At 36.7% G+C, this 22939-nt stretch overlaps 2 protein-coding genes across 14 annotated transcripts in view; one reads left to right on the top strand and one right to left on the bottom strand.

The window, feature by feature from the left end:
* The window catches only part of LOC113666885 (inhibin beta A chain), a 26847-nt gene extending 20498 nt beyond the window's left edge, over positions 1–6349 (bottom strand). The window contains exon 1 of one of the 2 annotated variants that reach the window (XM_089201503.1): positions 6254–6349. The gene's annotated coding sequence lies outside the window, so the exon portion shown is untranslated. The remainder of the gene's footprint in view (positions 1–6253) is intronic. The other variant, XM_089201504.1, reaches the window with a different exon arrangement.
* LOC113666851 (ras and EF-hand domain-containing protein) lies at positions 4271–22939 on the top strand. 12 transcript variants are annotated; one of them, XM_089201494.1, is made up of 25 exons: positions 4658–5129; positions 7089–7241; positions 7593–7683; positions 8167–8262; positions 8395–8466; positions 9014–9129; positions 9492–9560; positions 9819–9873; positions 10376–10491; positions 10923–11151; positions 12317–13039; positions 13526–13620; positions 14016–14070; positions 14483–14518; positions 14809–14897; positions 15232–15337; positions 15927–16715; positions 17550–17615; positions 18352–18558; positions 19253–19388; positions 19609–19690; positions 20211–20325; positions 20413–20532; positions 20817–20893; positions 21642–22939. In XM_089201494.1, the coding sequence occupies exons 1-25, from the start codon at positions 4801–4803 to the stop codon at positions 21742–21744; spliced, it is 4125 nt and encodes a 1374-aa protein (XP_089057620.1). In that variant the 5' UTR covers positions 4658–4800; the 3' UTR covers positions 21745–22939. The 12 variants fall into 12 exon arrangements, with proteins under 12 accessions (XP_027038446.2, XP_089057627.1, XP_089057620.1 ...); XM_027182643.2 differs by lacking the exon at positions 12317–13039 and adding an exon at positions 11821–12027; XM_089201493.1 differs by having other exon boundaries at positions 10920–11151.

Raw genomic sequence — 22939 nt, 5'->3', positions numbered from 1 at the left:
GAATTTCATATCATTGGAAAAATATTCCTCTCTCTGTTGTTCTTTTCGTTTTTCGAAGCTTGACTTTCGATGCTCGGGTTTCGTTTAAGCTATCGTAATATCTAAGGCCAACCAACAAGTAATAACTTCCCTTTCAATCTCTTTCACTCCATATTATTTGTTGATCCATTAGTATGGATGTTTTCCCAACAGTTTTGTAGCGTGGAAACAGATTGAAAAATTCAACTCGACTCGAAAGTCACCAATGTTCCGGATGTCTTCGCCGCTGGAAGAGATCCCTCCAACTTCATATCTCCATGAAATTATTCAAACCTGAACTCTTTCCATTAAAATTTTAATATAAAAATCAAATCGATACTAAAGTCTGGTTTCTAAGAAAACGCTCTATTTTGGAAAGAATGCGAAAACCAAAAGGCGATTTTTGAGCGCAGGTAGGAGGTAAAAAACCCGCATGGAGCAGTGTTAGTTCAACAAAATTTGTATTTGCTAGTTATAACCTAGACACTTTTTTTTAGTTTACGCAAAAAGAAAAAAGAAAAACAAAAACTTTCGTTTTTCTTGATACCCAACGTGTCCTTAACTCATCTATACCTCTTGGTCTAGCATAAGTTGACAACTAGAACAATGCACCTTCAAATAATCGGACACCTTTGGGTTAAAATGCACCTTAATCTGCAATTTTTATCGTCAAGGTCATCCTGTTTCTCAACGACTACTTCAACTGAATGTAACTAAGGCTCTAAATTTCTCTCTAACAAATTCTCTGCGAGAAGATCTTTCTCCTGTCACCTTCAGTTTTAAATTAAAAGGGAAATTTCACTGGGATGGATGCTCTTTTCAAAAATAAACCGGCGGTCTATATGCAAAGGTGCTGATTACAAAGTGTTGCACTAATCAAAACCAGAGTCTTAAACAGATATACGCCAAACGATCAAAGTGAATTTATCTTGCAGATCCGAGCCATTATAAAGATCAAAATTTTCTCTTTCTCTTCAAAGAGACAAATGAAAACAAAGTTCATAAAGTGTCAATTTTTCGAATAATAACAAGAAGGTACTCTTGATGAAAAAATTGATGTGTAATTATCGCGCTGTAGCATTTGCTAAAGCAATATTTTTACGGTTTTGTACGTTATTTAGAATAGTGTCACTTCAAAATTTATACTCTAAGTTAAAAGGAAATTCTGGCAAAATAGATTAAAAAAAAAAAAGGAATTGTATCAGTGTAGCTCTAGAGTCTTGAATTCAATAATTTATCTTAGCAGGTGCCAACTACGTAACGAACACATATGACACAACGCCGCCTATAAGCAAATACGCAATTAAAAAAAGGCAAAGTTAGTTTGTTTTCTATAAAAAAAAAAGCGTCGAGATGGGACAGTTTTTGAGTTGCACATCAGGCAGCTGGTTGCTGGGAGTTTTAACTCACGAAACGTAATCATTCTTTTCTCGCCATAAAATCAGTTTATATTTTATATTACGAAACACCCACTCGCACAAGAGACAATCGATGCCTTTTCATCTATAATAAGCAGCAATGTCTTAACCGTTTTACACCCCAACGTCAGTATCCATCTTCTCCATACTTTTCTCTACACATTTCCTTTGGTTCTAACAAGGAGAATTCGTTCATCAATCAAAGCCTCCTTGATTGGTGATCATTTTTTTCTTCAACTCGTAATCTTAATGAATGATTCAGCTGTATCACAGTGAGGAGAAAATAGATGCTGGTCACTCTTAAAGTTTAAAGGCTTCAAAGATGTGTGCTCTTAGTGCGAATGATAAGTTAGAATGACTTAAATTTCTCTCCCCGTGAAAAAGTTGTTTAAAATCAAAAAATTTCATGCCTATTCATTTTGGAATCCGATATAGACGTGCCACTGGTGATGTCGCAACAGAATTAGACTTTCGTTCAAAATCACATGTTTTCTTCGCGATTAATACACGATTGATTAGCCTGACTCTTACCTTGTCAGACAAAACAATTCAACGTTCATTTCTCAACAAATATTTTGCTTACTTTGTGCAATAACGCAGCTCCAAAAATTGTTTTTCTTACCAATCAAGCTTCCTTATCCCTCAGGAACATGTGACCTGTTGAAAAGTGAAGGTCCGTAATTCTACTGAAGGAATTATTAAGTGCTTTATAACATACATGAAAAAATTACGCGCGACTGACTGACTGAAAGCGAGTGTATTTTCATGTAAAACGCGTGCAAAGTTGTAAAAAGAGTGCAAAGTTGTAACACAAGTGCAAATTACAAATAGCGCGCGCAGCAAAAATTTCGTTCGTCTTGACTTTCCGTGATGAGTTTCTTATGTAAATTATTAACAAGTAAAAATATGATTTCTGGTGCAATTTGGTGTAGGTAAGTAGTTGGAAATTTTTCAAAGACTACAAATTGCACTTGCCCTATAGGCTCGTGCAGTTTTGTTGTCCTTGAAAAATTTACTCGTGCTTATAAACCCTTTACACCCTAAGATCAGTATGCATATTCTCTAAAGGGGTAAGTTTCTAAAGAAACTGTGGTGCTGCGTCGGTGGGAGAGTATAGCAGGTAATTTAGTGTTAACAACTGGGTTGAAAACGTAAATTAGCCACCGTAAAGGGTAAAAAAGCTGACGTTTCGAGCGTTAGCCCTTCGTCAGAGCGATAGCTTCGTCGCTCTGACGAAGGGCTAACGTTTGAAACTTCAGCTTTTTTACCCTTTACGGTGGCTAATTTACGTTTTCAACCCAGTTGTTAACACTAAATTACCTGCACATTCTCTATACTGATATCTATACATTTCCAACTGATACTGACAAGGAGCATTTGTTTAACAATCAAGAGCTTCTTGGGTGGGTGGTCATTTCCTATATTCTCATAACCTTACTGCTTGATTCAGTGGTGATAAAGCAGAGAGAAATTAGCCTCTGGTCACTTTCAGGGGTTAAAGGGGTAACACCAAATTGCACTCGAAATCATGTTATTACCTGTACTAATTACCACTGATCCGGAATAGACTTCTCTGTTACAGATTGAATTGACAAAGAAAACTGAGGCACTGTCTTTAGTATAAAACGAGCTAAGTGAACTTTGAGGGAAATCCTTTATTTAAAAATCAAAACGCCTTTCACTATACATGAACAGGACACGAAATGATGCAACTGAAGTCTTAACCTGGAACTACACAATAAATTATCAGAACAGACCAAAAACATTTCAAGAGCTTAAATACCAATAACTTTTTCCACTTTCTACTACCATGGAACGTTTCCATTCGCAATTCTCAAAGTACTGAAGAGAGGTCATGACTTCTCTCTACAAAAACATTCTGACCCTGGAGACCAGAAGAGAATTCTTGACTTTCTATTATCTATTCACTCACATTCTTCGGCCAGTTGATCAACATTGATGAGTGGATGTAACATATGAAGTAATATCTCCCCACACGTTTTACCTTGATTAAGGCCAAATTTAGTTTCGTACCGAAAACACTTCACGGAATATATAGTTCGTGATTGGCAAGTTTAAAATACATTCTCAATTACTATTTTAAGACCAGAAAAAAAAATCATCAACCTTCCAAAGCATGATCTCACAGTTAAATGGACACACACTTGTAGAGCGTACAGTCACATTCAAGTTCTTTTAGCGTAATCGTAACTGGAAAATGTTCTCTACTGCTTATCAAAGAGCGAATGTAACTGTACCTGGGCTGATATAAGAGCTATTTCTTTTTCACTACGGGATTTTTTGACTCGGAAAATAATTCAGGTTCTCTGGACTTGGTTAGCATTAGCCAGTTACGAATTCCATAACAGGTGTACTCTGTAAAAAACCGATATTGCGAGAGAGGTAAATAGCTATTTTTATTGTTATCTAAGGATTATTTTCATCCTAGCGTTACGCAACATTAGAAAAAAAAACAATTAAAGTCGAATAGTCCCACAGGTATTAACTACCTTGGAGGACTATTCAGCTAATCCCGCCACAGCCCGCCAAAAATTGCTCAGCTGATCGGTCAAGTCTTCTATGATGATATATTGTGATATTTTTTCTATTGAGATGAAACCATCAAGTACAGATGAGAATATCATTAGAAACATCGTCTTAAGAAATATTTCTCCCACAGAATGCGGAAACTGCGTCTGAACTAGAGTGTTATTACGTAAATTTACCAATCAACCTCGTAATTTTTTAGCAAGATTTTGAATGGTTGACTTCAATAAGTCAATATCGATAATTGTTATAATGTATTAATTTCTGCGATCATTCAAACTTATTCTGACAGCGATTTAGCGCATCACTACATCAGTAATTAATTTGTATCTTCGGCATGACAGAATTTGCCGGTAACTTTCTGTCGACATTAACAAACATTCAACTTTACGGATGATTTGTTCGGATACAAAACGCGGCTTATAGAAATTTGCCGCTAAATCGGCACAAAAGCTCACGGCTAAGTTCGCGGTGGATTGAAAAGCAGCCGATTTTGCCGACTAAACAGTTCCATTATCGCTGTAACCTGACGTAATTAGCCACATGTGAGGTTAGCCTGTTGTGGGTGTTCATTGACGTTCACGTACCCAAGGATCCTTGACCCTCGGAACAATACATGCAACGAAGTCATATTCATAATTGCTTTGTCTGTGCTTCAGTAATTAACCACCAACCTGTTGCATTTGAATTCTTATGCAAAACTATCTACGCATCATATTAGGGAAAAAAAATTTTTATTCACGACGCCTTTAGCCAAATGCGACCAACTCAAATCTTACAGTTTTATTCAAGATTTTTTTTTTAACAATGAAGTAAAATGGATTCAGAAGTGACTGACGATATTGAGCACACAGTCAAGGACATTTTTAGATCTTGGGACTTAAACAAAAATGGCTTCATCGAGAAGTCTGAACTAGCATGTTGTTGTGCGGAGTTGAATTTGACAAAGCAAGAAATTGAGGACTTGTTCAATGAGCTTGATGCGGACAAAGACAACAAGATAAGTTTACTAGATTTTTCCAAAGGCTTTAAACGCGTGTGCTCGTTGTTCGAGGCGGACGTTGAGGAACTTTCCACCGCGGAGAAAGAAAGAAAAAAGTTCGACAAACTGCTGGACGCCCTGGGAGTCAGGGAGCTCTTGTCAGGGTAAATATTGGTTATTGCCTTCTTGATTGGTTTTCTAAACGATTTATCAGTAAAAGTAACATTTTAACCGTTTCAAAGTCTTACTGATGCTTTGACAAAGCAGTGTTCGTTCGGGGACCATAAATGGGGAAGCGTTCGAATGTCTGGATAATTTAATGTAGCTCGCAATCAAAACATGTCTCAATAGTTAATTTTTAACCTAAAACTACTGCTCATTTGCTTCCTTGTTTTCGAAGCATGGTCGACTTTACATTGAAGTGCGTAAAATTTTCGATAGATCTTGTTTACTATGGAAGAAATCCAACTGATGTTTGAGCAATCACTAATGAGGTAAATGAAGTCACGTTTGTTGTTAACAAACTCGATCTTGTTGCTATCAAAAATATTCCAAAGTCACCATCGATTCCAATTCTCGTGAAAGTAACCATATGGTTTATATACTTTATAACCACGGTCAAAAATCCGTGAATATTGGGAGGTAGATTAAGATTTCTGTAAATTAGTTGGAATATTGAGTTTTAAACTGATATTCTTGAAGCATTCAAAATAATTTGCGCTAAGTTAAGCATGAGAGAACACGATTAGTATTGGTATTAGCATGCGACTCCGTGCAATGTAGCTCGGTAAGAAGATTGGGTTCTAGGATTTCCAATACGTTGGTGAGGATTTCGCTCAACAACAGGTAATCACAAGACTATATGAACAATGTATTTACGAATATTGAGGCTCGAAAGCCTTTTTAACACTGCGCTTATGGTGCTGATAATAGCTTGCGGTAGCTGTATGGATCCTTCATGGCTAGCTTTGATTTGGCGGCGATCCGACAAATTATATAATCTGTTTTTAATAGTTTTATGGCGAACACAGCGTGCTTTATATAAAGTCAACAAATTCTTATCTACAACTTTGCGATCATCGAAGACTTCAAGTTTGTGGCAGTAGTTATTTACAAAGTTGTTAGTTACAACCTGCATCGCACAATTATTCCATCAAGGAATTTATTATGTTGCGTACCTCAAGAGCAGTTTCAAGATAGATTCCTATCATCCGAAGATGACATTCTATATAACTTTGAAAATCATTTGAAAAATATATATTATATATACATGTAGAATTTCACTCACGTTGCCTTATTGTGAAGAAAGAGTCCACTGATCACTGTAGCTGGTCGCTTTCTCGCTGCTTTGACGCCATTTTGCCATTTATTATTTGTATAAGCTGCTGACCATCTGTGGACACCTCACTGATCTTGGAAAGAAAAGTCAGTCGCTAATAGACTGAGGTTTAACCCTTTAACTCCCAAGATCTGATTGTTAATTCTCCCCTGTGACTGCAACGTATTTCCTTGTATACTAGCTACCAGAATTTGGTGTTAGATCAAGATAACTTCTACCTGATAAGTTTGAGTATTCTCATTGTCAGTTTGCTGGATATTGTGTGAACATTTTAGGGAGAAGTTGCATAGTGATCACTTCTTGGAGTTAAAGGGTTAAATAAACCTGAAAATCCATTGAACTCAGTTCTGGATTTTAGAATAATGTCATCTTAATATTTTTAAATTAGGGTGTTTTTGTTTCATATTCCCAAAAAGAACAATCATACTTATGATCTACTGGAGGACAGTCACTTTGATGATGTTACCAGTGACAACATTTTGCCTTTTTTCATGCAAAACAAGTAGATTCCTCTGTGATCTATCACTGTTCAAACAGATGTGCAACAACATGGAATCTATTTTTTTAAACTGATCAATCCTCCTTTTCCCTGACCCCACTACATGGAAGAAATGTTTGTATGTATATCATTGTATAAGAGGTTTACCTGAACCTGGTGATTACAATGCTGAGAAAAAAATAGATTAATATTGAAGGGCATTAATCATATATGATTTTTCAGCCAAAGAAAAAAATTCATTAGTCTTTGTTATGCTGTAATAACTTGTTTTATTTTTTTCTCTAGCCAAGAGTATGTGTCTGATTTGTTCCACTACCTGCATAACTCAAGTGAATCACCACAGCTCGTAGCTTTACTGGAAAGTTTTCTGTTCAGTGTTGTTAGAGATGTCAAACATTATTCCTCTGAGAATCAACGACTGGAAGAGGCGCTCAAGAGGTACAGCAGATTGTAGTTATTTTTCTTCTCAATTTTCTTTTGTTTTTGGCCTCAAGGTTCACAAACCCATTTTAGTGTGAAAATTATAAAAGCAGGTTCTGGCATTGGGAGAGTTGTGCTTTCTCCAGGTTTCTTGTTTTGCCTCGTTTTTTTGCTTTTTTTAATTTTTGCCACAAAAATTGGTGAACTAAATGCCAGCTACTGAATTTTAAATGTGGCCAATTGCACTTTCCCTTGTTGAATGGAAATGGCACCAGCTTGATAGACTGATGAAGATCACTTAGGATGTCAAATTTATTTAATGTCACACTCTAATCCATCAAGTAGTGAAGTCTATGCTTGACTTTGTAGGACATGTGAAAAACACTCAGAACATATGGACCAACTTGATAATGAGCTTGAACAACAGATGCAAAGACTGGAGTCCCGCATCAGAAAGGAGGTTAGCAAATAATTAATTAATATACACATTAGCAACTGATTGTACCAATTCATTTATTCGCAAGAATGACAAATATCAATATTTTTTTTTGGCTCTTTATTATAATACATTACTAGATTAAGTAAAGTGTTCCAGTGGCCAGCAAACTTTTGCCAGAAATAATTCTGTTTTAAACCTAGTTACCAATAATCGACTGTGAATATATGAAAGTCATATATCTGAACTGTGGATAAAGACGTGAATATGAAAGCAATCTTCGCAGTAATGAACGCTACTTGAGCAGTAGTGAAAATGGTTTACCTTATTTTCACTACTGCCTAAGTAGTGTTCATTACTCCGAAGATCGCTTTCATATTCACATCTGGTTACCAATAGTTAGTCACTAACAGTTAGGGAATTTAGGTTTGGTTAAACTATTCCCTGTATTTTCTATCCTCAGCTGATAATTAAACTTTGCCAATCAGTTTTTAAATTATCTTGCAGGAAAAAAGCAAACAAGAGAGGTCCAACCTGGATATTGTCTGGCAACTGGAAAATAAAAATAAAGAGATACAAACTTTAACAGCCAGAGTACAAAAGGTACAAAAATAATGATTGCCAACTGGTTTATCCAATAATATATGCAGTAGTGTGCATTGAAAATTTGATGTAATTGAAAAGTTCATATAAATTTGTTTTCATAAGCTAACCCCAAGTTTGATTTATTTACAGCTTGAAGGAAAGCTGAAGAAAAAGGAGCCTGAGGAGCAAAAGATCAAGGAGGAAGTAGATGATAAAGTTCAAGTAATGATAATAGTTACTTCAGATTGTTAAATTCTAAATTTTTTTTGAAACCTCCAATAGATTCCAATAGATTCCAATATTTAACAACCAGCTCCCAGTTGGCTTGTTAGCTCAATTGGTAGAGTGCTGCACTGGTATCGCAGAGGTCATGGGTTCAAATCCCGGGCCTGAAATTCTTTTCAGGTCCTACTTTCAACTACTAGTTTCAGTAGTGTTCTTAGCTGCGAGGATCTTCTAATTTCAAGATTCCAATATGTTTGAACACATTTGAATGTTTCACACATGAATAGGGTAAAAGAGTGTTTAGCAAATTGACAATATTTATATTTTGAATTGCATTCTTTTATTTTAAAACAACAACAACAACAACAACAACAAACAGTGAAAATGTTTTGACTATGTTGGCACTTTTTTCTTGTGTGAGCTTCTTAAAAACCAACAAATGGTGTACAATGAAACCATTTTAGTCACCATTAAAATGTTAGTATGAATGGGGTACCAGAAAAGTTTGTGTGAATATTAAAAAGACCATTTATTTATTATTCAGGAAATAAGGTTCCTGCGAAGTCAGTTAACAGATGCTCAGACTAACTTAGCTATCCTGCGAAGTGAACTTGCCCAGCTAAGAAATGATTATGAAGAACAGGAATCACAGCTTACTGCGTAAGTTAATGGAAACTAATAAAAGGCTGCAGAAACTGGTACAACATCAGGATTGTCAAAAGTAACTGGTGACTGCCAAAAATCTTCCAAAATTCCTTCTTACTTTGTTTAGCGGGCCATTCTGCAAGGCTGTTCCTCTGATTTTTTAATAAGATAAATAATTAGTCACCTCTAGTAGTACATGTACATGTGAAGCCACCCACCTCTGTCAAAACCTTTACACAATTCTTGGAAGGAGTCTTGTCTGCTGAGTGTGTAAACAATGTGTTTTCATTTTCTCAAAAGTTAACTGTAACCTCATAGAAGTTTTAACATGGGGCTATTTGTTGTAGTTTGATTGAAGTATTGCTTGATTTTGCCAGGGAGAAGAGAACTGTGATGGAATGTGTACAAGAACAAGAAAGTTTGACAAGGCAGCTTCAGTTATTACAGTAAGTTAATTTGTCCATTAGCTGTGGTGCCCACTAAATAAATCATGTCAAGTTATCGGAGGGTAAAATAAAATGAATAACCAGAATAAATTTGAAAGAAGATTTTCTTACAACCTTTTAAGGACATAGTGAATTGTTTAACTAAACAGTTATACAATTTTCAACCAAGAATATTGCTTTAAGTGGTTTAGATTGAATGTGGACACTTTTATTTTTATGAAGAATGTAATCAAACCAATTTTCCTTTTATTCCTGCAGTGAGGCAAACAAAAAACTTCATGATACAAATGATGACTTGCGGGCAGCTTTGGAGGTATTTTTTTTTTAATTTTGGATAATTTAACCATTGGTTGAAACTATTAATTAAAAAGGTTCTTATTATTAACAAAAAAAAATGTATTAATGAGCAAACCTGAAACTATTTGAGGTTCCAAAGATTGTATGGTCGGTAGGGATCAATGTGAGAATCTGTGCAACTGCCCACCTACCCCTCCCCCAACCTAACATTGGCTCTAACTCATCATCAGTTGACTCATGCTGGTTTAGGGGAGGGGTGGGTGAGTAGTTGCTCAGGGATTGACTTTCATGCAAATGTAGCTGTAATCAGTATGATGATTGTGTCTCAGAATGAATATTCTTTCCTTCCTCAATTTACTCACCTTCATAAGTTTATTGAACTGTCAGGCTGCTTACCAAATGTAATGTTTGGATTTTGTTATGTATTTGTCAAAAATTTGTTGTCAACATACCCTATACATTTTGCACCTTTGTTAGAATTGTTATTCTCATCTCCTTTCTTTGTTTGTCTTCTACAGGCAAGAAAAAATAGCGACAAAAGAAGCCCATCACCAAGCAAGAGGCATTCAATATCAACATTGTACTCTCCTACATCAAGCACAACATGGAAAAACAACAAATCACCCAGTCACAGGTAATGACAAACTCACGTGTTAATGGAAGATACCTGGTTAGTTGAATGTGTAATTTTAAGCCGAAATGACTGTATTCTGTAGACACTGTCTGTGGGGGATTGGCAATAATTAGTCAGAATCTTTGATTTTTTATAAAAGATAATATTAAATACTTTTTCACACTATTGAGCTCTCTGTTAAGAGGTTTTCCATTTTACTTACCTACATTCAGTCAATATCTGGGTCTTAAATGAGGGTTTTTGATTTTAATGTGAACTTTTGGAATTTTTTTTTGGCTCAAAAATGATTATAACTTAAGAACATGGCAAAAACCTACAATAAGATAAATATTAACCCCTCTTAAAAGGGTATTTCTACACTTTAGGGACATATTTGGTATATAAGCTTCAGTTGCAAAACAAAATTTAGGTTTTGATCATATTTAAAGCAGGTGTTCTTCAGGATTTGCAGAGGACTTTGGAGCAGACAATGTGGATGGAAAATCTGTGCAAAGTACTCCGTCACAAAATGTAGCATCATCTTTACCTAACAGCATCAGTAATTCTCGGCGGGGATCTACTGCTTTGCTGCCCAGTCAGCAAAGCTGTGAGGTTGATGATGATTCTCTTGCTGGTGAAAGCTCACTAATGACCGAGTTAATGCAGGTTCAGCAGCTCACAGTAAGTTGGAACATAATTATAATTAATACAGAAAAGAAAAGAGAGCACATGGATGTTCTATTTCCAGATCTTTATCTTGTACCTTTAAATTGCCCATTATAAACTCAGACTTCAGGGAAACTGAGTTTGAACACAAGAAAAACTTTCTAATTATAATATTCCTTGAGTTAAAGCTATATAGGGAAGGAAATTCTGAATTAATAGAATGATACTTTGATGTAGTCCAGGAATGGCCATGATGAATGGTTAATAAATATTGTAAACACGTACATTTACAAAAAAGATACAGTCTAAATATTGATGTTTCAGTGGGTAAACTTGAACACTGTGTGTAAATTGCATGTGGGTTGGTTAATCATTGAATTTAGTTCAAGTTATGAACTTAACTAAAACAGAAAGGTGGAGTACAACGAGCATTAAAATTCAGTTGTAAGAAAATGAAAAAACATAATAAGAGTTTATGAGTGAATAAACCAATGAATCCTAAATGAACAGATAAACAGACTTATAAATAAATGAATGAATGAATGAATACGTGAATTAATTGATAAATGGCCATTTGCTTAAACTTAACATAAACTTTTTTAAATGAAAGGCTCTTCATTGATCTATTAAGTATGAGTTAAATTCTGGTAATTTATAAACTTATGGAAGGCGGAAAACTTGTAGGTTCCTGAAGATATTCCTGAAGAAGAAACTAAATCCACACAGCAGTTAGACTATAACAACAATGCAGGCATTCTTAACAGCCGGGAAACCGGCCAGGTACATCACTTGTTACCTCCTGCAAGGCAATCATGTGAAGTGGATGATCATGTATCACTTGAAGACAAGTCCTTGCTTGATGAACCTGTCATTTTGGGGTTTTGTTCTATGGTAGGCAACAAAAACTACCCGTAAATATTAAGAAATGATATATACACGACCTGTGTATTGACTGAACTACCATACAAAGTCCAAAAGTCCAAAACATGCATCGGAGGTCACGTTAAGATTGGCAACATCAAAAAAATTCTGTTTGAAAAAAAGAGAAAACAGAAAGAAGAATGGAGAATTCTTTCGCGCATGGTTGTGTATATTCAGTATAACAAATTTACTTTGATAAAACAACGACTACGTAAATATTAAATTAAATATTAACCTAAGTTAAATTTAAACTAAACAGGATAAAACTCATAAAACTACAGACAATACACGCTTGACATCAGACTTGGACAGTGAACAATCTGACGTTCCTAAAGACACGGACAAACTACTGAGAAACAGAAATAGCTCAAGGTTTGGGTCACGATTTGGAAAGTACTTCGGGAAACTGTCCAAAAATACCAGAAACAAGGAGAATAGCAGACCAAGTGAGGACTTAAAGGATAACTTTTTGAGGAAACGTGATGCCAAAGATAATGTCCTAAAAAAAGATGATAAGTCTCTTGGACAGAGCGACTTAAAAGATTCATCACTGAAAAAGAGTGACACAAGAAAAGGGAAAAATTATTCAAAAAAAAGAGCTGATGGCAGAGTGAGCAAACCACAGGAAAAACCTGTTTCCATTGTAAAAGAAAGTAAAAAAGGACGAAATGTTGTTGATGCTCAAAGTAGATTAAGGGCAACGGAACATAACTCAGACTCTGAGGATAAAAGAGAGAATGTTACACGAGGGACCAAGGAAAATAGAAATTCAAGTAAGGGTGGGGTGACTTACAACAGACTGCGGAGGAATACCTCAGTTACTTTCTCACCAACTGTAACATGCACAACCGACACTCCACGAAAATCAAAGTCGATCACAACAAATAAGAAAATGCCAGCAGCCCTTGATCTCCGTTTACGACATTTCGCTGCAAGCGAGACATCTGATACTGACAGTACAACAACACAAGACACAGAAACGGTATGACGCATTGGATTAATGTCAATATCTCAGGAACTGCACACCAACCCCTCCCTTAACTCAACAATAGTCAACTGATAAGAAGTGAAGGTTAATGTTGGGTTAGGGAAGGGGTTGGTGCGCAGTTGATCAGATACTGACTTTGGTCCGACACACATAACTACTAACAATGATTGAATTAAAATGAAGTGACCCTAAAAATACTAAGCGATCACCTATGAGATTAGAAATAAACAATAATGTTTGCTCTCGTTTGATCCCCTGAAAGAGACAGTGTGCTATGGAACAACCGTTCCTATGAAACATAATAAACTGATAAATGAAGAGGTTAACCAATTTCCAAAGTTCCTTTCTTTCACCTCTATTCCCATCAAACTGACAGTGATAGACACAAAGTATGGCGAAGTATAAGGGCAATTGTTTGATATTATGGTGGCCTTCATGATGGAGTTAATAAGTTTTCTTTAACATCATTACTTGTTATAGAATTTTCATAGAGACTTAGAAGATGAGGATGAAGCATACAATTCATTGAGGTCATCTGAGAGGAAATCATTCTCCAAGCAGCTGGATATTTTACAGTAAGCTAATTTTATAGCTTAACTCGTTTCTTTCATGCCAAGTCGGTGGGTTAAAGCTAAAAGCTCTAATCTCTTACTCCTATGAAGTCTAGAGGGTGTTACATGTGAAAACAGGTCCAGAAAAATTCTTATAGTGAGATGAATTATCCACTTAATAAAGTCTGAGAAGAACTTTTGAAAAAATGATCTGAAAAGCATTTGATCTTCTATGATGCACTGGTCACGAGAGGCAGCAACAGTAATAATGTCAGTTTCAGCAACAATAGACAAAAACAGCATCAATAAGGAACAAAAGTCAGTCAAAGAATCGAAGTCCTGTCAATTCAATTTGTGTGCCCTCTTCAGCAGGCTAAGACCCCAATCTCATATGCTGTCCTATGTTTTATCTCTAACAGGGAAACCAATAAAAGACTATGTGACAGCAATGATGACTTGCGTGCAGCTCTTGAGGTTTGCGTCTCTGCTATCTGTTTTTAGAACTGATTCCTGATTTAAAATGTTTATAATTTTGTTTTGAAAATATTACGACTTCACGACATATTGAATAAAATTTAGAAGGCCGGCATATTGATGTAGATGAAGATAGCTTTAACAACAATTATAACAACGTAAATACATTGCCTTTGATATTATGAGGCAGTTTAAAATGAGAGAGGTAAAGCGCACGGGTTGAAGTAGGGATTAATTTGCTCTTCGATGGCGTTTTCCGAGCTTGATACGCCTTACTAAGAACTTTTTAAAAAATTGATGGAGCTCACAGATTGCCAAATGAAGCTGTAGCATTTCCTGATAAATGTATGTGCTTAATAAGGTCTTCAGTACATGACTTTTGATTTTGCCAACAAATTAATTTTGGTTGTAGGCGTTGACAGGAAGAAGGTCATTAAAGTTATCTAAGGTAACTGGCTACATCTAGTAACACGTTTATTTTCTTCAGTATTTAAGTCTAATGTTAGGTGATATAGTGCGATCTCAGGTGAGTTGGTCGAATAAAATTAAGTAAACTAACAAGAGAACTGTAACATTTTTGGCTCCATGTTTGTACTGAGTGCATCAGTGGAATAAAAAATTTGCAGACCTTAGAAATGAATATCAGATTATTGCAGTAAAAAGTCTCACCAGTTTGCGTTAGTACAGTTTCAAAGTGCTCAGGTGTGGTGAGGTTAAAGTATATTTTTTTGATATCAGGCGCGAAGAAGTGGTGAGAAATGTCATAGGAATCCCAGCATTCATAGTGATTATGGCTCCATTTCCAGTCGCAGTATTACTCCCAACCAGTGAGTGTTCTTGTTACTTTAGGTGTAGTTATCTGCCTGACGACCTTCGTTTAGCAGTATTGTTTTAGTATGCCGTTATGCTGGTCAGGAATTTTTCTTTAATACTAAATCAACTTTTAACTGAGTTGATTAAGTAGGGGATCGATTGTTACTGTTGTCACTGTATAGTTTATCCTGGTGTAATGCGTAGCTTATTTGATCGTGATGTTGTACCCATGTGTAGTTTATCGTCGTCTTTCGCCCATGGAAAGTTGATTCTGGTGTTTGGCCCATGCGTATTTAATCCTTTTGTGTTGCCTATGTAAGTTGATCCTCGTGTTGCTCCGATGTTTAGTCTGCAGGGACCAAAATCGGAGGATGATGTTGCCGATGGTGCTGAAGCTGAAGAACCTGGCGAGTTGTCTGGATACGAACCCGAGTCTGACGTGAACACCATGACGGTATTTAGCGTTTCATATCTGCAACTGAGCAACTCCTGTCACGCTTGGACAATCAGTTTGACAGTACTTAAGTTTACTTCACTGCTAGACAATTAGGCGGATAGTTACATGAACGGTATTTGCATGGGTAAATTCGGAGTTTGTAGGAGAATTGTTACAAGGAAGGCAGGGTGCTAATCAGAATGTTCCTCCAAGCAAACTGGTGGGACGAGTTGATACAGCTCAGGATATTGCCCCCTTTATCACGACGATGGCTGCAATTTGTTCGTCTTTAGAGCAACCCCTTCATCGAACCGTAAAAATAGTGTAAAAAATTATTCCTATTGCTGTACTTTGAATGATGATTCGTGCATAAACCAATTAAACGAATAACAATGACTAAATAAATAAATCAAAATCAAATATGAGAATAAATTCATAATACTTATATAAACAAATAGATAACAATAGATAAATTTAAGATTTCATCAAGGGAGGAGATTTAAAACTGCACTGACTTATGCTTGGCTTAAACAGATTTAGCGGAAATTAAGTTGCTTGAGTTTTAAATTAAACGTAATAGTAAAGTCCCTTGTAATTAAACGTCCAGGTAAACGCTCGGCATTTTGAAGAGGCTCCTAAGTTATCCAAACTGACGGCCACCCCGCATGAGCGTCACGTGGTACTTAAGGAACCCACTAGTGATGTAATGTGGGAAAGTGACTCAGAGAGCGACCCAGTCCCCGCCCAACCAACACTACACCAACATGAACAACAGCAACAAGAACACCTGACGCCAAACGTTGAAACAAACGCAAACAATATCACACACTCTCCGTTCGTTCGAAATAGTCTTACGAGAAAACCTTGTAGACATAAAAGTCTTGAACAGTTATTCAATCAGTCAAACAGTAAAGGCGACCGATCGGCCTGGCCGCCAATAGCTCGAGCTGGTAAATGGAACAGTATGGAACAAGTGAAGAAAAGAAACGATTTTATTGGAGAGCGTACACGATCACTACCCACTTCACGCTGGCAAAGCGACGAAAGAGTAAACCTAGGACAAGGGATAGGCCTTTGGCAGCTCTCTGAAAAGCTTAACGTTTTGCGTGCCAGTAGGGAAAGTGTGGCGGAGCTAAAAAATGATGACTATAAAGTAAATGTTATTGCTGCTTCTCACGAACCTGTCATACAGAACTTCAATACTGATAATCAAACAATTTTTCATGATGATTTAAGTCAGTTAGTAAGAAAGTCTTCCCTGAGGCAAAGGATATTCCACGACAAAAAGATCGCCGAAACGCCTGAGGACGAAAGTACGCCGATCCCGGGTGACTTTGCCGGAGGCTCTAGCTTAAAAAGGAGAAATTCGCTGGTAATAAAACGCAACAGAACCAAGGTAAAAAATTTAAAAAGATAAACTTTTCAACTTAAACATTTAAATTTAAAAGATAAAAGAGAGCCCTCCTCTTAAAATAAAACAGTGGCTGTCGAACATAAATATATTTTCTCGAGCCTAAACTTTGGACACGTAGCCTAAACCCATAATAAGTATATAATAACGTATGAAAAATTATGAGGGTATTTTAAATCTAAGCTTTAATTGAGACAGAATGGCATCCTCCGCTGTTTTCAAGATGAAACTTCATGTAAATAAGCGACTGTTATACCAAAGAGCTAGAAAAGTTAAGTGCTCAAACAAGACTTTCTGAGAAACACAGATTGAACTTTTACTCGGAATGTAAATTTTGAATTCAACCTCTTTTTAGTTGCTAGACGAATGGTCACGAGTGAAAGAGTAAACTCTGATCCTTTTATATTAAAAGTTCGCGTTTCAGTATTTAAGGAGTTAAATTGGTGTGATTTATAAAACTTAACCATTCGTACTCGAACTAAGCTTGAATTGAAACCCACTGTAACTTAGATTGAACTTAAACCCCGCGTTGTGAAAACGATAAAATGGTTTAAATTAAAACTTTTAAGTCAGTGAAGGCTAAGTTCAATGATAAAATTATAAAAGCTATAATCACTCTTTGTTCACTTAGTGCACTTGATGTTTTCAGTTTATGCGTGAATGACCCAGAGACGTATTTTATTGCTGTTTATGATAAATCATGTTAGTTTTTTTAAAGGTGCAGTGTAAATGAAACTTCACCAATCTCTTCTGATAGTTGATTTAAAATAATTATAATGATAAACCTAACAGACCTGCTGGTTGTTGATCGTTCAACAGACGGACTCTCTTCCTGAATCTGATAACAGCAAGCCTGATACATTCAGCGCAGAACTTGAAGCTCAGGTGAAAAAGGCTAATACTATGGTCATTTGCTTTTGACTACTTGTAAAATTCTTGCTGTCAGCAGCCACCGTAAATCGTTATTAACGAGGATTACTTTTCAAACACCAGTAGATTTTGATGTTTAAGTTTCGTGTTGTCCACTCGCGGCCAGCTTTCCGAGACCATAGGACATGATACGCCCCACAATCCACTGCTGGCGGGATTTAACAGCATATGATAACCAGAGGTCGAAGAAGTTTTAATTATGCTTTAAATGCATGTGTCTAATTTGGCACTGCCAAACATAACACCTATTAACTGCACGTAATTTTGCTTTTCACATCAATAATGAAAAAAAAAACTGAGTTCCAAACTAGCTGCAGTTGTTGCAGCGAAAAGCATGACAATTGATGTTATGGCTTTACAAAACACCCTACAGTACATGATGTAAAAAAAACCCTGATCAAACAGGAAAAATGAACAGAACTTGAAGGCGAAGAGTTAATCATGATCATTGGAACAATAAAAATAATTTGAATAACATTGATTTAACCCGTGTAACTGCACCTTGATTAATTGTCATTCACTTGCTTGATTAAACACTAAAATTGACATCAAACAGCTAAGCCTTGAACGAAAATTAGTCCTTCACTTTTATTATTATTTTTGTTATTTTCATTATTGCCTTTATCATTGATACTATCCTTATTACTTTATCGTCATTGTTGCGATAAATAATATTACTATCATTATACAGTTTAAAAGTGTAATCGAAGAAGATGATGAAGACATTGATGAAGATGACGTAGGAGACGAGGAATTAGCTCAGTTAGTTGCCATGGCAAGAGCTAATACAGAGTCTGAAGATGATAGTGAGACGGAAGCAGAAGCGCCCGAGGGGGAGAGGGGTGCAGCTGTTGGTTCAGACTCTTTGTCTGAGGCATCCTCAAATACGCCACTGCATGTAAGTACATAACAGCACATTAGTGCCACATATCACATCAGTCTTGCATATCACGTTCGTACCACATATCACATTAGTATGGCATCTCACGTGGGTACCACATATCGCATTTAATTTAGTGCCTCATATCACGTTGGTATCGAACATCATTAGTACCACATATCACGTATATATCGCATATCACGTAAATAGCACGTCACATTTTGTACTGATATCACTCAACTCCCACATATCACGTCAGTGCTTATATGACGTAAGTACCGCATATCACATTAGTACTGCTATCACGTTATTACCACATATCACGTTAGTACCACATATCACATTAGTACTGATATCACGTTAGTACCACATATCACGTTAGTACCACATATCACATTAGAACCTCATTTTACGTATCAGATGTCTGAGTCTCGCAAGTATCACATATCCTCACATGACGCGATAGATGACTAGTTTGAATTCTTGTCACCCCTTTCCTCCCCGCCCTACTCCCCTCCCATGGGCTTAGCAAATGCCCGAGTAATGGGTGGTACGTCTTAGACCAAATAATTAAGTACAACAAGAAATGTGCGTGAATACCTTCGCACTAAATTTTATGGGAATTTTTTTGATCGTCGATTATTTTTTTGATAGTTATCTCCTATGATAGTGTTCAGTGTTTCATCCAGTGGTTTATCTTTTTCTGTTGAAGGCATCAGTAGCAGAGAGTAATGTTCCAGAGCGCATGTATAAACTGGTTTTAGCGGGAGATGCGGCAGTTGGCAAATCAAGCTTCATACTCAGACTCTGTAGGAACAGATTCCACAGCGCGCTGAATTCCACGCTCGGTATGTAACTCGATTTCGACTGCGGTTTGTTTACACGAGACTGTTTAAACACGCTCAGGTATTGCGTGCACGCGGTCAGATGCCGTGGAAAAGCTGTGGTGGTTTACATTCGTTCAGCCAAAGCAAAACAAACCTCCTAAATAACGTGTTTTTTTGTGATGGTCGGTAATTTTTATAGTGAAGTGGATATTCATGAAGGCTCTGTGTTCCCTTACTTCAGGCGTGGATTTTCAGATGAAAACGCTGGTTGTGGATGACAAAACCATTGCATTTCAATTATGGGATACTGCTGGCCAAGAAAGGTAATTTTTTGGACGTAACGTGTTTTAAGGTGTCCGCATCCGGCTCAAAATTCTTGCACGATTGGTGTCCATCAGTGAAGTGGAATCGAGGCTAATCTAGCGAATTTCCTTTACGTGATACGTAACATGTCAAACTCCGGTCGACTGTGGCTGCTAAAATGTTCTTCTGATTAAGGATGCGGATTATGCGTCGATTGGGCTTCTATTGGGTTTCCATTGGGCTTCTCGGCCAAAAGAATCTTAAAAAACCTGTGCCTTGCTTGCAGATTTGTCTCAGTTTAGTTCAGACGAATTGAAAGACCTCTGCCATGTTTAAGTTTCAGTAGGAACTTAAATACCATAAAAGGCAGTTTTGAAATATCTCTCTGCTAATTTATCTAAATTCTAGTTTATTTAAACTGTTGTTTAATTCTATAAATTTTTGGTGTTCTCTTTCGTCGGAGGACCCCCGGAAAACCACCTAGAGTGATGGAGGCCTGCTCTTGAAATATGTATTTTACTATTATTATCATTATTATAGGTTCCGAAGTATCGCCAAGTCTTACTTCCGCAAAGCTGACGGTGTGTTATTGCTCTATGACGTCACTTGTGAAACATCCTTCATTAATGTTCGCGATTGGGTGGAAGCTATAGAGGTAAATATTCCCTAACTGGTTATTGCCCATAAATGGCTTCGTCGCTTATCTTAATTTTCCCATTAAACTGATTTTAAATCATTTCAGGAAAGCACATCCAAACCGATTCCCATCATGCTGTGTGGTAACAAGACTGATTTGCGCCAGTCGTATATTGCTGAAGGAAAGACCGTTATAACAGAGGAAAATGGGGAGAAATTAGCAAGAGTGAGTTATCGAAATTGAGGTCTCTATAGGGTATGGGTTACCAAGCTGTATCGGTAAACGTTTCTGTCTGGTGACCTATATCAATGGCCTGCAGATGATTTTCATGCTGCAGTGAAATTAGCCAACGGTTTCGTTAGAGCACTTAACGCTGCTAACGTGTTACTCCTTTAACACTGCAGCAAGAGTGAAATCACTGGGAAAAAAAACAAAACAAAACGAAAAGCGAAAAAACGCCTTCTACTTTCACTTAAATTAAATGACTGTGTTCTTTTCCATGTTAACAGGAATATGGTGCTCTGTTCACCGAAACAAGTTCAAAAGAAAACAAGAATATAACAGATGCTTGTATTGAGTTGGGAAGGTAAGAAAAACTTCGCTGTTTGGTCAAAAAACTAGTCAACTGACTTTTCACATCAACCAAAGTCGGTGACTTTGTTTAACTGACTATATAGTTGAGTATATGAACTATCATTCCATGAACGCGCGTTGAATATTTAACAAATAGATTCCAAGTTGTCGTACGTCTGTTCAGTAATAGATCACAGATGACGTCAAAATATGGTAAGAACAAAAAAATGGCATACGAGGCGCAGCCGAGTGTGTCACTGATGTTCTTACCACATTTTGACGTCCTCTGTGATCTATTACTGAACAGACGCACGGCAACTTGGAATCTATTTGTTTTATAAAATAAAGAATTTAAAAAAGTTTCAATGATGACGTCATCTATACGTCTGTCCTCCGATGGATCAAAAGTGAGAACCAATCAGAATGCGTGCATAACTGAGCTTATTATATGAAAGATAATTGATGGCTATTTAAAACGCCCAAAAACATAGATAATTGTGCCAAACTTTGTTTTGTAAGAACAAACGGAATGTTACAATGTACAAAAACACTTCCGGTTAAACTTTGCTTTCATGCGCCGAATGGCTAAGCCTATGAAGACTCTTGAATTACCTTATCTAATGATCCAGTTTTTCATAACGTGAATCAAATGCCAAGTTCTGCAAACTTACAAACCTTTGCCTGAAACGCCAACCTGATACTGTTTAGCAACAATCGTTTGTTTAGAATTACATTTGGTTGTTTTCGTTTATTCGTCCTAGATTGCTAAGGAAAATTGAGGATACAGAAGTGGAACAAAGCAATGGGTTGACACTGAAAGAAGGGGACGAGAAAAGCAAGAAGAAATCCTGTTGCCTCACATAGCCAGTGCATGGATTGGCAGCGAAACCACAGCGACCGAGATATGTCAATATGAAGAAACTTTGAATTTTATTTATTTCATATTGTTAGCTTTTCAAAGAAGCCATACAATATATTGAACCGTGTCTTACCTGTGAGATAATTAGTTTTATAGCATATATCGTCGTTAATGTGCACTGTAAATAACTCGTATTTAAAAGAATTTGAATCGGAATTTTTTTTAATGTGCAATGGGATGACGTCTTATCATACCATGTATGTAAAAAATTATCAACATTTTTTCTTAGCATCAATATTAACTTATTTGAATCACGTCTCATTGTAGTGAAATGAGTAATATAGGATTAATAGTATAGCCAGCATCACGATATTGTCATTTTTTAGCAGGAAATATTTTGTAAATATTTATGACGTTACACACAAATACCCAATTGTTTTCTGATTTTCCCATTTTTTACGCCTGTCTTGTTTTCCATACAGTTGCATAAACTGTGAGGAATGAATGTGAAGCTTATGTGAGAAAAGAAAATAGGACGTGTTCAATTCAGTACAACTCGTTCAAAACGGTTGACAACGACTGCAGTTGATTGTAATTGCTATTTGTGGAGTGTACACTCTGAGCAGTCCCTACTTCTCGGTGAGGCATTCGCGCGAGTCAAAAATAAATCATTGAAGAAAAAAAAAAATGCCAGCGAGCAGCGCGAAACTCTGGGAGTGAGACGCACGAAAAGTAAGGACGCCACTTTTTTTTTCCGCCTCACTCCCAGAGTTCCGCGCGGCGCACCAACAGCAATAGTTCTTCTCCCGATTTTTTTTCTTTTGACTCGTACGACGGACCTCGCCCGAAAAGAAAGTACTTAGAGTACTTAGCAAAGTTTGGTTTACAACTTTACCCACTCAGCAACATTCCATAGTAGGACGCAACTTTGCTTTTCTATATTCGTTTCATATTACGTTATGTTCGAGTTGTGCCGAGGAAACGCGTTTGGCGAATGAAGCTGGTATTCCTGTAGTTAAAACAGGCTATTGAACATGGTGGCACGTTGCCGTAGTTACTCATACGTTTGTACTTTTACAAGTTTTTATTTAAGCACATTGAATGGTCGTTCGCGTCGGTAGTCGATAAAAATCGTAATTATTACTATTTTGTACATAAATTTTATGGTCGCCATGCATTAAACGACTCAGAACTATGAAA

This window comes from Pocillopora damicornis, chromosome 3 (assembly GCF_964200805.1).
Source record: "Pocillopora damicornis chromosome 3, jaPocDami1.2, whole genome shotgun sequence".
Lineage (NCBI taxonomy): Eukaryota > Metazoa > Cnidaria > Anthozoa > Scleractinia > Pocilloporidae > Pocillopora > Pocillopora damicornis.
The sequence above is the reverse complement of the archived record's forward strand: the minus strand, read 5'-3'. Positions and strand labels throughout refer to the sequence as shown.

Coding starts and splice junctions, on each gene's coding strand:
- LOC113666851 (XM_089201493.1), top strand. CDS start 4,801: ATGGATTCAGAAGTGACTGACGATATTGAGCACACAGTCAAGGACATT. Junction 10,492..10,919: donor AACAAATCACCCAGTCACAG/GTAATGACAAAC, acceptor TCATATTTAAAG/CAGGTGTTCTTCAGGATTTG. Junction 16,716..17,549: donor TAAAACGCAACAGAACCAAG/GTAAAAAATTTA, acceptor ATCGTTCAACAG/ACGGACTCTCTTCCTGAATC.